The 16,359-nt window shown below is 39.1% G+C and overlaps 1 protein-coding gene across 1 annotated transcript in view; it reads left to right on the top strand.

Annotated features, from left to right (window-relative positions):
* The window catches only part of TOX3 (TOX high mobility group box family member 3), a 33,146-nt gene extending 18,154 nt beyond the window's left edge, over window positions 1-14,992 (top strand). The window contains exons 4-8 of the mRNA XM_017816132.1: window positions 8,383-8,652; window positions 9,758-9,985; window positions 11,251-11,331; window positions 13,027-13,496; window positions 13,614-14,992. Of these exons, the coding sequence (XP_017671621.1) occupies window positions 8,383-8,652; window positions 9,758-9,985; window positions 11,251-11,331; window positions 13,027-13,496; window positions 13,614-13,884 (1,320 nt within the window). The 3' untranslated portion in view covers window positions 13,885-14,992. The remainder of the gene's footprint in view (window positions 1-8,382; window positions 8,653-9,757; window positions 9,986-11,250; window positions 11,332-13,026; window positions 13,497-13,613) is intronic.
* The last annotated feature ends 1,367 nt before the right edge of the window (window positions 14,993-16,359 follow it).

The following is a 16,359-nucleotide window of genomic DNA, read 5'->3' as shown; positions in this document are numbered from 1 at the left end:
AACAGTCTGGGGAAAAAGACTGTAACTATTTTATATTAAGAAGTACCTAAATCAAGACCCATCAGCTCCAGAAAATATTGTGAGGTGCCATATGAATATGGAGAAAATGGGAAAAGCTGAATTGGAGCGGAAGCTGAGTCTCTGATATTCCTGAGAACTGAGCTCAGAAGGACCTTGGATGTATATGACTGTGGACACCAGCTGTGCATTAAGACAGGGCCATGGCTTTAAGCTATTCCTCCTGAGTTTAAACTCTCAAATCAGGTGCTGCTTTCTTAAGCCAGACAAATGAGGCAGATGCTGCAGCTGGTCTGAATATGTTGTACCTGGCCAAAGGCTTTGTTGGGTCCAGCCTCTCCTGCTCTTGTGAAATTTGAAAACTTCCTTTGAAATTCCTGCCATTCTCTGCTGTTACCACCCATGTTTCCCCTTGGACAGCTTACCCAATACTCAGCTTCCACTTCAGGTTCTCAAGTGATGAAGAAATGCGAAGTCTCTTTAGAGTTTTAAATTATTCTTTGTTGTCAGGTAGCAGGAAGAAAAACATACCTGAGTCTGGTAATACAAAACATAATGAGACCTACTTTTCTGATTTGCTTTAGAAACAAACAACAAGCAAAGAAAATGCATAGAAAAGAAAAATCCCTCAAAACACAAAGTACCCCTGAACATAACTACCAACACTTGCAGCAATTTTTAAACATACAAATGCCATGTAGCCCCCAAGTCTGTCCCCCTGAAATTCCTTGCACAATTCTTGTTACCTTTGATAATCTTTGTTAGTTGTCATGCTCCCTTGCAGTCTCTCCCCATGTTACTGCATAAAAAGGACCTTTGAAGTCTGCCTTTGATTTGGGAGCTGAAGCACCTGAAGTTGCAGAGGTTGTAACAAAACTGCTAACAGCGTTTATCTGACATTCTGGGGCTTAATTTCTACTATCCAGGATTTGTTTGCAATGTGTCTTCACTGTTTGCATACAGCAGACCTAAGCTTGTACTGCTAATTTGGAGAGAAGCTCCTCATGCCAAGAGACTCATCAGATCAGAGCCCAGATCTGTGATCTGAGTCACACATGTATTGTGATCATGCTGTTGGGTACCTTGTCCAAAAGGAGTGTGATTCAATATGCTTTAAAGTATGGTAGATGTTTGGGAAGAAAAGAGTGGAGAATCTGTTCTTAAACGCTTCTATAAAATGGTGCAAAGATTAAACTATAAAGTAATCAATTAGGTTGGCAGCAGCCACTGTGGATGGGTGGAGGGCTATCACCAGCCTGTCCTGTGGTTGTCTGCAAGAACAGAAGGACTCGGTAGCAACTGAGGCGGCCAAAAAGTGTCACCTCTTCAGCCTGCTTTGGCGATCGAGTAAGGAATCTGCGGGGTCACAGAAAAGTAAAAGGGTAGGAACAGAGTTCCCAAAGAGAAAACACTCCATGCTAGGGTGGTGGGGCATCTCCAGTAAGAACTGTAAGCATTTCAGAGAAAAGTCTTTGCCCGTTAGTTTGGCAGCTGTGTGATTTTGGCCTGGCTGTGAGCTTTCAGTATTTCTTCACCACGTAATGCAGCGTTTTATTAGAGATTCACAGCTAACATGCTGTGAACGAGCTGGTTCCAGCAGAGGCTGCAGCCTCATGTTGCAGAGGTAGTGAACCCTGGGACCTGGAGCTGTATTGGTCCAGCAGGTGCCTGGACTGGTTGGCGCTGTCCCTGGGCACCTTCTAGTTTGGAATCACATCTCTGAGACGGTGTTGCACTGCCTGGTGGCAGTGTGCTCCTACTGCTTAATCCCTGGACGTGCTTCCATAGAAGAAGCTGTTTTCACTTGTGGTTTGATAGTCTCACATCACACCTACTACCCCCATAAGTGGTGTAAGGAAAGGGTTAATGAAATATGCCTTAAACAAGCCCTCAGTGGTGAAAATTGTTGCAGAAAACACCAGTGCCTGTACACAAAGCACAAAGGGACAAAATTTCAGTTCTAGCCTTGGCAGGCAGGAAAAAACCTGATACTTTTCACTGCAACGCTATTGTGGCCCATTATGGAACAAGTGAATACCTGGGCAAGTGCAAGAAGTGGGGTCACAAATAGGATGCTTGATTTTGGGGGTACTTGCCTCATACAACCCACAGAACAGACCTCTAACAACCATCAAATTAAGACCTGAGCATACAGGATGGCAAAACCACGTCTATTCTCCTCTCCCATGCTAACGAGGGAGTGAAAGTCACTCCCACCTTTGCTTCCCATGCAAATAAGGGACTGCACAAAGTGACTCAGAGAGTGAAGAGGGTGGCACCCACACCAAGTGCCCTGGGCACTGAAGGACCGACTGGACAGCGGTAACTGTCTTCTACTTGCACTATCTCTCTCCTTGTTCCTCTCTCTCTTTACCCTATACAATTAATTCTGCAAAATAAAGTTGGCATCTGGTCTCATTTGCACCTTAATTTGGGCAGAGGACTTTATTTAACATCTGTGGAATCTGAGCAGGCGTCAGGCTGTCTGCTCGGAAGGGAGGACTGTGCTGCACAGGGGAGGAAGAGGAACACTGGCCATTCAAGGGGGCCCTGCAAGCCTGGTTGCAGACCAGACCACAAAGAAAAGGAAGGGACAGTAAATCAGAAAGATTCCTACAAAACATGTTAAATTAACCTGGAGATTGCAGCTGTATGAGGGCATTCCATCACATAAGAAGGAAATTAATATCTAGAGACACCTGAGGGTGCCAGAACAAAAGATAGTTCCTCAGTTTTGAGGAACCAGTCAGTGGCCACTCATGTTTGTTGGTTTGGGGTTTTGGTTTGTGTTTTTTCCTCTTCATATCCCTTCTGAGGCTTATGTGTGAACAGAAGAGAGTAGTACAACTGAGGGAGCCCAGAGACCAAGAAGATGCATATTCTTCATGTTCTTCAGGCAGCAGAATGTGTGTGAGCATCCTGTCACCAACCCATCTCTTAGATCTGGAGACATTTGTTTTTTTCTAGGAATCAACATGTACTGTTTGTTGTAGACTGTATTTGGGAATCAAATAAGGTAAGGTTTACTTTTCTGCAGAGACATGAAGTAGAACATTGGAGCTTTCTCATTGCCAGGAAAAGAAGCTGCTGCTTGTAGGATCTTCTGATAACTACATTTTGACAGATCTATTAGTGATGGCGATATCTGTGGAGGGGAGAGGAAGGACAATTCTTCAGTGGTGGCAGTATCAAGTGCAACTGTTTTGTATTAAGTAAGGATTTAATCTCTGACGGAGAAAAGCATCCTGTTAGTTTGGTTTGTTTTGATTGGCAGTGAATTCCAATCCTGTAAAAATTTAGATTAATGGATTCTTTTATCTATACTTTACTTGTGGAGAAAAAGAGTATTGAGGATTTCTTCTAGAGATATGCTGACTTGCCTAAAAGTAAAGGGAGTAATTTACAGTCAGGGACAACAGAGGATTTCACTCTTTACGTTGCAGTGCATTCACTTCAACTTAAATATATCCTTTAAAATATTACATCAGCTTATGTTATATTGACAGTGATGAATTCCTCAGGCAATAGAATATATAATGGCTTAAGTCAACTTCTGAAACCAGGGCACAGTGAGCATAACCATAGTGTTGGGTTTTGCTTAGTTATTGCTTAGTTATTTTGGTTGGCAGATTTCTCACTTCCCTTAAACTAGCTCATGCAGTGTAGGGTCAGATCCCAGCCCTTCTTCCTCCTGTAGGCACTTCCATGGGCTCAGTCCTGATACAGCTAGAATCTTCCTGGAGGTGTTGCCTATTTAAATGATGGAAGGCTGTAGACATTGATTTTAGTCAAGACTTCAGTATTGCTCAAAATGTTCTAAAAAGTAATTTCCTAGTTATATTTTTAATTATCTTGTTGAATATTCCCAGAGATTAAAATTATATCAGGGTAGAAATTCAGGATAAAACTATAGTATGGAAATGATTCTTAAAATACAGAGTAGTTAAGTGGAAATTAGGGCATCTCTCAATGTAATGGCTGGATACATTTATCTGTCAAAATAAATACTAACTGTTTACAAAGTTTACTAAGTACTGGATGCTTAATGAGTTGCTAACAGAAGAATGAACTTATCTTTTATTACCGTAATTTTTTCCCTTGGTACTCAAGGGTATGTTGAAAAACACCTTTGATAATACTGTATCAGATGCGGGAGTTTAACATTCCTTTTCTTAAGCCTCTTTGCTCTGTTGTTTGCTTTCCAGTGTCTGTTGATGAATGGATATTTTATCTATTTTAAATTAGTTATTTTTTTACAAATCAAAGTAAAACAAGCTATATATTTGTCATATGCCATGAAACGTGTCCTCTTGACTAAATATGACTTCTCTGGCATGATGGTCTAAATAGATTAGAACAGTTGAAAGTAGGATAGTTTGATGTACAGATATCCTTAAGGTTCCTTTGATGAGGCCTTCTATGCACCAAATGCTGAATGTCTTTATAATGTGTGCCAGACTGGTAAGAGCTGTGCAAAAGAGTGAGCCTAGATACAATTACCATAAAGATGTTTTGAGAAGGGAAAACATTTTGGACCATATTTTGCTTTTTTTCTAATCCACGTATATAATTAGAATCATAGAATTGTAAAATGATTAGGATTGGAAGGAATCTTAAAGCTCCTCTAATTCCAGCTCTCCCTGCCATGGGCAGGAAACCTTCCGCTAGACCAGGCTCCATCCAGACTGGTCTTGAGCTCTTCTGGGCAACCAGTTCCAGTGCCTCACCACCCTCACATTAAATAATTTCTTCCAAATATCTAATCCAACCCTACTCACTTTCATTTAGGAGTCATTAACCTCTTGCCCTGTAGCTGAAGAGGCCAGAGAGGTGACTGTTTCTGAAGTTCCCCTCAATAAAATGTCTCTATACCTTAATTTTTTTGTAGCACTCATAGGATGACAACAGAAAGGTCTGAGTCAAAGTCATTCCAATCTGCAGAGAATTACACAAGTTATTTCTCTTTGGTTTTTGGTTTCACACATTATATCCTTGTTTGATTGTCATGCTGAGTAAACCAGTGGTTGAGCTTTGCCTGACTTGTGTTAAGATCACCAGGTTTTGCGTAACTTCAGTCTAAGACCGTAAAGCAGATCAGGCTTAATCAAAACTTGATACTGTCTGCTTGAGAAGTTCATGAATTTTTGTCAGAACTAATCTGTCATTTTTGCTTAATGTTACCAAAAATCCTGAATGCTCATAATACTGACATATCACTTTTACTTCTGGTTAAGTTTATGTAAAAGAGCTTGTGATATTCTCTAAAATTCTCCCAGGATTCTCAGTGGATTATTTTTGGAGACATGAGTTTTTCAATTTCATATAGTAACATAATTAAGATGTCATGTGGATGCTTCAGTGCACTTGCATTTCCATGCATGCTTCTGATATAGGATGATTTTTGTTGTTAAACGTTTCTTTGATAAACATTTCGAGCATGATGAAATGCCACTGATCCTTTCCGTTTGTTATTGGTGTCTGGTACTATCAGGGAAAAAATAAGAGTTAAGATAATTGATGGAAATTTTGAGGTTTTGATTATAGGTCCCTCTTTAGAAAATTTTTGTTTGCTCAGGAGCTATAAAAAAATATATCCACTAGCTTCTTGCTGCCTTCTTGCTACTTGCCAAACCACTTTACAAACAGAAAAAATGGTTTATACTTCCTTGTCTGAAAGCTCTTTCATAGGTACCATACGTTGTTGAGGCCCACAACACTGTATTCCCAAGTAAAATGAAATTCCCATTCCTTTCTTTTTTTTTTTTAAAGTGCAGGAAATACAATGTTAGTTGTTTTCATACGGACATATAATGTAAATTATAAGGGATTGGAAATTTTATGAAACATTTTCTTTTATATAATATGTCTTATCAATTTGGTGCTAAATAGAGTTTAAAAATATTGTTGTTGCCACTTCTAGCTTTTACTGAAGTTTTTAAGATTAAAAAAAATGGCTCAAGAAATTAGGAAAAAATACAGAAAAGAAAAACTGAAATTAAATAACTGGATGTAAAAAAACCACAGAAGCATCAAATAGTATCAGAAAAAGGGACAGTTAAGAATTCATGGGCTTGTGTATAAAATTAGATTCTGGGTCAGTGCAAGTCAAGAGAATTTAGTCTCAATAAAATCATAGATGCAACCAAAATGACAAGACGTGGAGTAAATGGTTTGTAACCCATGTCATCACATTTTGTTGCCTCGGTGTAGAGGCCAGAAAGGCCTGTATTGTGTAGCAACAGAAGGAGAACAAAAGCCAGCCTTTTAGGGTAGAACACCTCCAAGGAAGTACTGTCTGCACAATAATGAAGAAAGTTAATTTTTACGAGAGAAGGTTATTCTGATGATCTTCAGCTTTGCTGAAAAAACCATCAGAATTACTGCCATAAACTCGTGTCTTTAAAATAAAATGATCGGAGTAATGGGCAGAGAGTGATATCGTTTTACAAAAGACTTTGAATAACTTCCAGATGCCACTGCCAATACAAGTCACAGTCAAAATGACCCTGTAGTTAACGGTAGTAAATTTTCACAGAAAGGTGCCCTGAAGCAAATGTGTATTTCAGCCAATAAGTCTGATGTTTTGATCTTTCTGTATCGAGTACTCTACTTTTGGCACACACACTCATCTCTAAGGAACTACAGTCCTTCACTGAAAATATTAAAAGAATTCAAGAAGTAGGAAAAGCAGTGTGGTATGGCATGGATTATGAGCCAAGATGGCAATGGCTTGGAAAGCATGGGGAAAATGAGGGTGAGCCCTAGTGCTTAGGATCAGGATCATGAGTTTGTGAGGTTAACTTTATCTGTACTGGATCCAGGTGCAACACTACGTGTACTTTTATACTAAAGAAGGAATTTTTTTTTTTTCTGTGTAGGCTTCAGCAGAAAGACACATGAATGTCAAATTCAGAATTAATATGATTTATTGCTCTAGGGAAGCAGTGTGCTGCAGCACTTGTATGTAAAGATGGATGAGGCTGGGTGTGCACCTTCTCTAACACGTGTATGGCTTCCTTGTATGTCCCAGGCAAGGAAAGGCTTCCAGGAGCACAGAACCACTGCCTCTGTTGAGGGCAGAATTGTTAAAAGTAAGAGGAAAGTCACTGGAGTTAAACTTACCTCCATGCTGACACAGATTTTTGAAAACTGGTTTGGGCTTATCCATACTTAATAAGAGAGCACCAGGAAGGTCAGGCTCTGTTGTGGAAGTCCGGTGGGCTGTACTCTGGGCTCCCACAATTGCTGTTTTGTTCTATGTCATTTCATTAAGGAGCATTGCACCTGCTACTAATTGCAGTGTAGGTTATTAATAATGAAAGAGTTTTCAAAATCTAATTTATTTCTCATGTTTCTGGCTGTTCAGACAATGACTGTGGATTAATCAGGTTGCTGAATCAATTTGTGAGCTATTTATTCTCTTATTAACTTTGAAAAAAAAAAATCTTCTTTTCTGTTTAAATGTTCCTTCATTGTGTATTGATCTGTGTGTGGTTAAAAAAAAAAGAGTTTTTCATAGGAAGATTCCAGCTGACTTTACCTTCAGGGTCTTGCTTCTTTTTCTTTACAAATGTGTTAAATGCTACACAGATGTAGGACACGCAGTTTGTGCCCTCAAGAAACAGTAGAAACCAAACCATGCAAGCACTTGTGTTTCTGACACACAGAGTACAAGAAAAATAAAGTCGGTGGTTTGTGCATCACGTGCTGCTTCCTCACATGTTTGATTGTTTGATTAGAGGTAAAAATGTGTGGTTTCATGTGGTACTTGCAAACGAGGATCTTTAGGAGCGTTTAGGGTTACTGGGCCGGTTCTCCAGCATGCTGCAGTGTCTGCACACTGGTTCTGTGTTCAAAACAGCTTAAAAATCCCACTCAGACAGGATTGTTTTATACCTGCTACTATTGTTACTTGTAAGAGCTAAGAATTATTGAATGTCAGTAAAGAAAGATGCTTTTCTCTCTATGTGTATCCCCTCACCCCGCCCTGGTTTTGTTTACTTTCTGCATTTGACAGCAGTTTGTGTCTCCTCAGTTACAATGTTTTCCCTGAATCGTCAGTCAGCCTGTTTCCCTGTTGCCTATGTGGGTACTTCTTACTGCATCAAGAGAAGAAATGTTTTAAAAATAGGGAAGTTCTTGTTCCACAAACAAACAAAAACCATAAAACCCCCAACACTCACAAGTGGGGGAAAAGGGAATTCCGGGGCAATTGTCGTAACTGTTGCTGCATTTAATTCATTAAAAATAAAGGAAGCAAACTGCATGTTGACAATGTTGGTTTATAAGGCCATGAAAATAACTTTACTCAATACTGCTGTATGGTGACTGCTAATGACTAAATAACATTTTAATCTCTTTTAGGATCAGAGTCACACACAAGTTTCCCAGTACCGCCAGGATCACTCTCTGATTATGAGATCTATTGTCCATATGACTGATTCTGCTCATTCCGGAATTATGCCTCCGTCTCAGCTCACCACCATTAACCAGTCTCAGCTCAGTGCACAGCTGGGGCTAAATTTAGGAGGCACTAATTTGCCACACACTTCTCCCTCCCCTCCTGCAAGTAAATCAGCCACTCCTTCCCCATCCAGCTCTATCAATGAAGAAGATGCAGATGAATCAAATAGAGTAAGTTATTCCATGTGCTGTAGTGAGCAAGCTTCACACTTCTGTGTGCTGTATTTTCATGGATGTGGTGGTATCAGCTCAGCTGCAATGCACTCATATAAAGTGCAAATGTTACAGTATAGTGGAATATGATTAACTTGCTGGTTAGCTTCTTTACTTAAGAAGTTTTCATACTTCATAATAATAAACCTAAGAATAGGCTTATATACACACACACATATATATATATTTGGTCTAATTCGCTTCAGGTTTTCAGATCTGGTGAATCTCTTCACTCATCAACTTTGGACAGTTTTGTCATTTTGGTATTCTCTGGAGTCATGTAAAACATAGATGCTTTTAGACAGAAATAAAAAAAGCATTCTTATAACTGAAAGTTTAATTAACTTACATTTTGCTTTAAATAAATCTGTTATAAAAGGAAAATTTTATCAACAAATGAAGTACAAATGTTGTTATAGCAGTTGCTGTAACCCTGAGCATGCTGCTGGTGAGCTCCTTGTCCCAGAGGGAAGAGGAGGCTGTTGGTGCAGTGCCTGGCCATAGCATGGAGCCTCCAGCACCAGGGTGTGGGGGGGACACAGCCAGTGTTCACTGCAGGTGCATAGAAACTGCCAAGTTCCTGCTGTGTTTTGCCTGAAAGTTGGTTTTTTTAATCCCTGACCTGTGTCTAAATTGATAGTCTAAGTCTTGAAATTGGGAAATGCCTCCAAGCTCTTGTCTTTGGAGTCTCTGCTGCTGAAATTACATCTTAATGGAAAAACATAGATGGCCTATTCAAAATTTACTATGAATTAAGAAGTAATTTTTTAATACAAATTAGCATTGGGGTGTACTTTTTCAGGTCAAGCTCATAGGATTTGACTCTCTGAGCCATACTTAAAGTGAATAGTAAATATTCATGCATTTAGTTCCAGTAGATCCAATGAGATTAAGCTGGGACTAAGAACTGTTTGGTAGGAGAATGGCTTGCACAACAGGACTCTTGCAAATTGCATACATAGTAGCTTTCTCCATATATTATTAAGGCTGACTGTCAATAATTTTTTGTAATTAATGTGACTTAATGCATATATTGACTGTTATTGTTCTTACTGTTTCTTAGGCTACCGGAGAAAAAAGAGCTGCCCCAGACTCTGGCAAAAAGCCCAAGACTCCAAAGAAGAAGAAAAAGAAAGACCCCAATGAGCCACAAAAGCCAGTGTCAGCATATGCCCTTTTCTTCAGGGATACACAAGCTGCAATTAAAGGGCAGAACCCGAATGCTACATTTGGAGATGTTTCAAAAATAGTGGCATCTATGTGGGACAGTTTAGGAGAAGAACAAAAACAGGTAAAAAATTGTTTCGGGGTTGTCTCACAAGAAGGAATATTGTAATCCTTGTAAAAAAGTCCTCTTAACCTCTGCTCTGCCTCTGTAGGGCTACACTGTAAGACCCAGTAGGTAGTGTTAAGTGACTGTATTTGTCTTTAAATTTTAGAGAGCAGTTTGTAAAAGAGCTCAGGTGATAGTGTCCTAGACTCCTCTTAAGACCATCTTTTGATGATTCCTATTTCAAAGCTCTTGTTTGCTATTAATAAGTTAGAAAAGAAGAAGGTACAGCATATTTACCATTTTCCTTTGATCTGCCTTACAAATTTGTTACAAAGCGTGTTGATTTCCAACCTTTGAAGGCAATCCTCTGTGTCTCATTATGTTTGTGTGTGAAATGCTATCTCCAACTCAAACTTGGTACAGAGTGATGAATTTTTTACTTCCTTGAGGGTTTTTCTTCTTATACACATGCAACTTCTGCACACAGATTGAAGGAGGTTAAAAAAGATATCCTTTGTTTGCCTGTTGCTATTCCATTCAGCTCCCAGTAACAGTTAATAAAAGCTTCAGTGGAAGAGTAGCTTCCCATATAGGATACCTTCTGGCAAGAGATGAATGGTACTTGTTTCTGAAATACATTTGGAAACTTTTGGTATGATGTAGCAGATAATAAGGAACATCATTTAAAGGTGGACTTTAAATTTACTGATGATTGAAAGTAAAGATTTATTCGTTTTTGCCTAACTGTTCTTGTTTAACTCAGTATAATTCTCTCATGCTGGGCATGGAGCAAGTCCAAGCTCTTTGAACCCCCTTTTCTAAACATATACAGATGTTTTTACATGTAAGTCAGATATTTGTTTGGGAAAAAAAATACATAGCCATTGTATACTACTGCTGATACATTTCGGCATCTGAAATACTCAGTGTTCTAATATCCCTGTTACTTAGTGTCATTGAAATACCATTTTCTGGGGAGGTTAAGTGTGCATAGCTAGTCTTGTAAAACAGTTGATTGCTCAGACTGATATCAGACAGCAGCTTTTTGTTATTCATGATAATTGACATAAATTGTAGAGCAAGTCCAGGAAGTAGAGCTGAAATCTTGTAGCCACCTGCAAGAATATTTAGAACTTTCAAGGAAGGAAAAGCACATCTAACAGTAGAGTGTTTCCAGGGGTTTTGGTCTGTGTTTTTTGTTTCTTTGCAAGTGATTTTGAGAGGATTCTGGCAAAAACATCTTAATAGTTGAAGTTGGTGAAATTGTGGTCTCTTTTTAATAGGTATATAAAAGAAAAACAGAAGCTGCCAAAAAAGAGTACCTAAAGGCACTTGCTGCCTATAGAGCAAGCCTTGTTTCTAAGGTAAGCCTAATAATGCCTTCCATGTAATGCAAGTGAGCTTTTGGCAATGGCGTTTAAAAATTTGGCGGCGAGGGGGGGAGATGTTGTGCAAAACAAAAGTAGCATCCTAGGATTCCTGTCATACAGCTCTACAAGATGTTGTGCTGCTGCTTGAACCCTGCTTGGTCTCTCCAAAAATAATTTCGTCTTTCTACGTGCATATTAACAATTACCAAAAAAGACCTTTGTAAACGTACATCCTCCTTGAGCTACGGAGGCAAAGTAATGCACTTCGAAAATTCAGTCATGAAAAATATACTGATCTCCTCACGTTAACGCTTGCAAGCTATTTGCAGAGGTTTGTTTTTCCTCAAGTGCTGCTTCTCAAAAGACAGGCTTGCTTTGCGTGGAGCTGGAGAGCAGTTGTGTGGCAAAGCTTAAACATTTCTTGCAGGTGAGGGGTAAAAAATGCGTGGTGGCTCTGAATTTGGAGAGTACTTACAAACAGACTGGCAGTGAGCCACATGGAGTATTTTAGTGGATCCTGAGTTAAAATAAAACTTGTGAAGAAAACAAAGCTCTGCTGTCTTATTTGAGAATTTACCTTTCTAGCTGGCAGCACTATCTGGGTTGTAGATCTGTTGCATCTGAATATTGTAAATGGAAAGATGCTTATAGACATCTAAAATACGGGTAAAACATTGCCAAGGTGGTTATTTCTCTAATAATATTTCATGAAGATCAATTACCAAAACATATTCAGTCACAAGAAAACAACAGAGGCTGATGATGTCTAACTCCTGAGAATATTTATTTGAATGTACAACTGCAGAGCATTAGTAAATCATACAGAAAGTTGCTGTGTATTTTAATTAATGAATAAAAATACAACAACAGAGATTATACACACATGTTTTTGAAAGCTGAAGGATTTCTTCTGCTTGTGTTAAGAAGCTGTGTTTTTCTCTTCCTTCTGGGACTTAGATAATATTCTAAAAGCATTTGCTATTGCAATGCTAAGTTCAATGGCAATAGGAATTCTAAATATCTTTGAGGGATTTTATTTTCCCAGTCCTAAGTTCCCTTTTCAAAACCATCAGAAATATTTGCTCCCCAAAACCCTGGGACCTGGTCTGCCAAGTAACTTGTGGGAAGACTGCAGGTGGAAATACACCTAAAGTCCAGTATTTATCTCATCTCTAACTTAAAACATCCTTGCTGTAGCTTTTTCATTTGAGATGATTGCTTAGAGTAGGGATGCAGCACAATTTGTCACATTCTAAGGTAAATGTCCAAAACATGTCAGTTAAATTCTTGGTAGTTGTAAACTACCACGATATGGGGGGTATGCTGCTGTCTCCCAAAGAACAGGTTTTGAGGGGTTTTTTTTAGAACACCTAAATATAGAAAGTGTTGTGCCATTTCTAAATTTCAGCAACAAAATGTATGGGCCATCTGTGACTTCCTGGTGTTGAAAGGGCACAAGTTAGTTTTTTGTCCAAGTAAGAACTGGAGGTACCATATAGGGAGACAGATAAAGAGGTGATGTAATGAATCGGTGGATCAGTGATCATTTTCAGACTGTATATTGATCTTTTCTGATAGAAAACAAAACATGATGAAGTCTCCCAGAGAAGCTGTCACTTTTATTTCCATGTAAACAGTAACAGTGTTTTTTTCTGTTGAAAAGACAATTATTTTCTTTTCCAAACACAGGCTGCTGCAGAATCTGCTGAGGCCCAGACAATTCGTTCTGTTCAGCAAACGCTGGCATCCACAAATTTGTCTTCCTCCCTTATTCTGAATACTTCTCTTTCTCAACACGCGACGGTATCGGTGTCTCCTCAAACTCTTCAACAGCCCCTTCCTAGAGCAATTGCTCCAAAACCCTTGACCATGAGACTGCCAATGAACCAGATTGTAGCTTCTGTTACCGTTGCACCAAACATGCCAACAAACATTGCAGCTCCCCTGATGAGCTCTATGGGAACAAACATGGTGGCAACGCCGTCTTCGTCTCAAGTCAGTCCCTCGATGCAAAGCCAGCAGCAACATTTACAGCAGCTCCAGCAGCAACAGATGCAGCACATGCAGCAGCAGCAACTACATCAGCATCAAATGCATCAGCAAATACAACAGCAAATGCAGCAGCAGCATTTTCAGCACCACATGCAGCAACATTTGCAGCAGCAGCAGCATCTTCAGCAGCAGATTAATCAACAGCAAATGCAACAGCAGCTGCAGCACATACAGCTTCAGCAAATGCAGCAGCAGCATTTTCAGCACCACATGCAGCAACATTTGCAGCAGCAGCAGCATCTTCAGCAGCAGATTAATCAACAGCAAATGCAACAGCAGCTGCAGCACATACAGCTTCAGCAAATGCAGCAGCAGCAGATGCAGCATATGCAACACCAGTCGCAGCCTTCTCCTCAGCAGCACTCTCCCGGAGCCTCGCAGATCACTTCTCCCATCCCGGCCATTGGGAGCCCTCAGCCAGCACCTCAGCAGCACCAGTCACAAATACAATCTCAGACACAGACTCAAGTATTATCGCAGGTCAGTATTTTCTGAAGATAAATGGTCTTGCAACATGGCTTTGTGTTGATGGAGGGGGTAGGGGTAAACCATATTTGGCTGAAAACTGTAAATTGTTGATGGTAGTTATGCAGGGATGCATAACAGATCAAATGATCCTCTAAAGTGTCTATTAGATAGGCAATAAAGAACTACAATGTAGCTGTGTATCATCTTTTAGCTGACTATAAATCATTTTGTTTAAAAAAGAAAAGCTGTTTTTCATGTGATGCCTTTTTAATTTATTTAAGCTTTACCTACAATATGTGAATCAACTGGCCTAATAAATACCTGGACCTTATGACTGCAAAATGGCCTTTCAGAGTTATATGCTATAACCCTTGTTTCTCTAAAAGTGAATAATGCACTTCAAGGCAGTATGAACTCATGAAGCCCTTAAAGCACAGTTGTAACTACCTGTAAAATGATGATTGGATTTCATACAATCGTACTTGTATGACATGAGTTAGTTGATGGCATTTTTTGTCATGAAAAAATAGAGTAAATCACAGATTTTTGCCAAAGCTCTTAATTTTTTTCTCTTCTAAATGTCTTCAGAACAACAGATGCAAGTAAGTGGACTTAAATGTTTGACCCAACCTTTCACTTCATTTCTCCAAATAAACCTGCCATAGTTTGTAAGAAAATATATATTGACATTTACCCTCTTATGTTAATTGAATTACAGAACAAATGTGAATATTATATTCTGTGTCGAAGTGATGAGTTTCAGATTTAATACACTGTATTTTTAAAAGGGAAATGCACTTAAATAAAACTGTTATTTCAGAAAGCTAAGACAAGAAATGCAAGAGTTATTAATACGCTGTAAAACCAGTAGAATATTTAAATGGAACTCCACAACCGAATAATCAATGTAAATATTTTCTTTAAAAGTTGTAAGTTTTCATATCATGTGTTGTAAAGTTTTCATAAATGAGGCTTTAATGTAAACACTGGTAACATGATTTATTAATTGCTACATTGCTTATTGTGTTTTTATGCTGTTTTATACTTTTTTATGAGTTATGATAGCAGCAATTAAGTTGTTTGTATTTTGCTTATCTAAAATAAATGCTTTTATCTTGCTATAGAATAAACACATTTCAGTAAAACTGATGAACCGTAAGTCTTTGATAGAAAAACCAGAAATATTTCCTTCTGCAAACATTTTCTTGGACCTTTTTTTAACTGCTTTGGGTTTTTATCAGACATGCTGAGTAAACAGGTACCGATCAGAGCAGAGCGAGCGATCGGCTCTTGTATCCATCAGGATGCACCGATGAGGAGTCCCGGGCACCTTCTCTGGGGTATCTGCAACTTCAGGAGGAGGAAGCAGGTGGTAGAGTCACAAAGCAGTCATGGTGCCTTCCTTACGTGGATCTGTAGGAGCAGGGCAGTGGACCTGTCTCTCAGCAATAGTGTTCAGAGATGCAAATCAGCACAAACTGTGGTTTTCTCTGAGAGTTTCAGATGTGAATGCAGCTACTGCTGTGGGCTTCCCTCTGTAAACCTCCAGCTCTTGAGTCAGGCAGGTCCTGAGTTCTCTGACTTTTGTTTTCTCATAGAAGTAGAACATGATGGAGGTGGGGATGGAGAGGGCAGGTGTTTTGTATGAAGGGTTTGGAGACAGTCACATCCAGGATGTTATTAGTGCTGTTCGTATATTTTTGCTCTGGACAGAGAAGAGATTCTTTGTTTTCTTCTTTCCCTTCTTTGCCTGCAGTATCTGTGCTGTGAGTGCAGTCTGACCACTATCCCCAGTTGTCTGGCATGATTAATTACAGCATCTGTCCTGTCAGAAGCTATAATGAAGAGGTCTTGATAAAAATTGCAAATTACCATTGGCAACAATCTTAAACTGCTTATGATAAAATGAAAATTAAAAACAGCAAGTGTCAAACCTGAGCAGAATCCTAATCCTGTTTGAGGTATGGCTACCATGCTCAGACCACAACCCAAAAATCATGGAATACAGATCCCCAAAAAGTTGCACCCAGACTTGAGGGAAGAGGTACTATACCATGTGAGTTTACTCATAAAGAATTCATCTTTCAATATTTCATTATCCTCAGGTACTCTGTTTATTATGTACAAATATTGAACAGCAAGAGATTCTAATTATAAATGTATAGATTTCTTGGAGCAGAAAAAAATCATGTATAAATTGAAGCTTTTCATAATAGGTGTTAGTTGACAGCTACCCATGCTCCTAATAGCCTTAGCATGATATCTAATAATGTCTGGGATGGAGGGTGTTTATTCCAAGAGCAAGGAAGCCTGTCTGCATCAGAAATGGCACAACAGAGGCTGGTTGGGAGAGATTTTGTGTGTGTCAGTTTTAACCAATGTTACATAACAAAGGGAACCATTTTATAGTCATTTTTGAAACCTTTAGACAAATGTCTTCAGAAATAATTGCTAAACTGCATGTGACAGTAATTGTGTATTAGTTCTATAATTGTCATTTTG

This window comes from Lepidothrix coronata, unplaced genomic scaffold (genome assembly GCF_001604755.1).
Source record: "Lepidothrix coronata isolate B3197 unplaced genomic scaffold, Lepidothrix_coronata-1.0 Scaffold54, whole genome shotgun sequence".
In the NCBI taxonomy this organism is placed as follows: Eukaryota; Metazoa; Chordata; class Aves; order Passeriformes; family Pipridae; genus Lepidothrix; species Lepidothrix coronata.
Note: the sequence above shows the minus strand (reverse complement) of the source record. Positions and strands in the feature narration are given on the sequence as shown.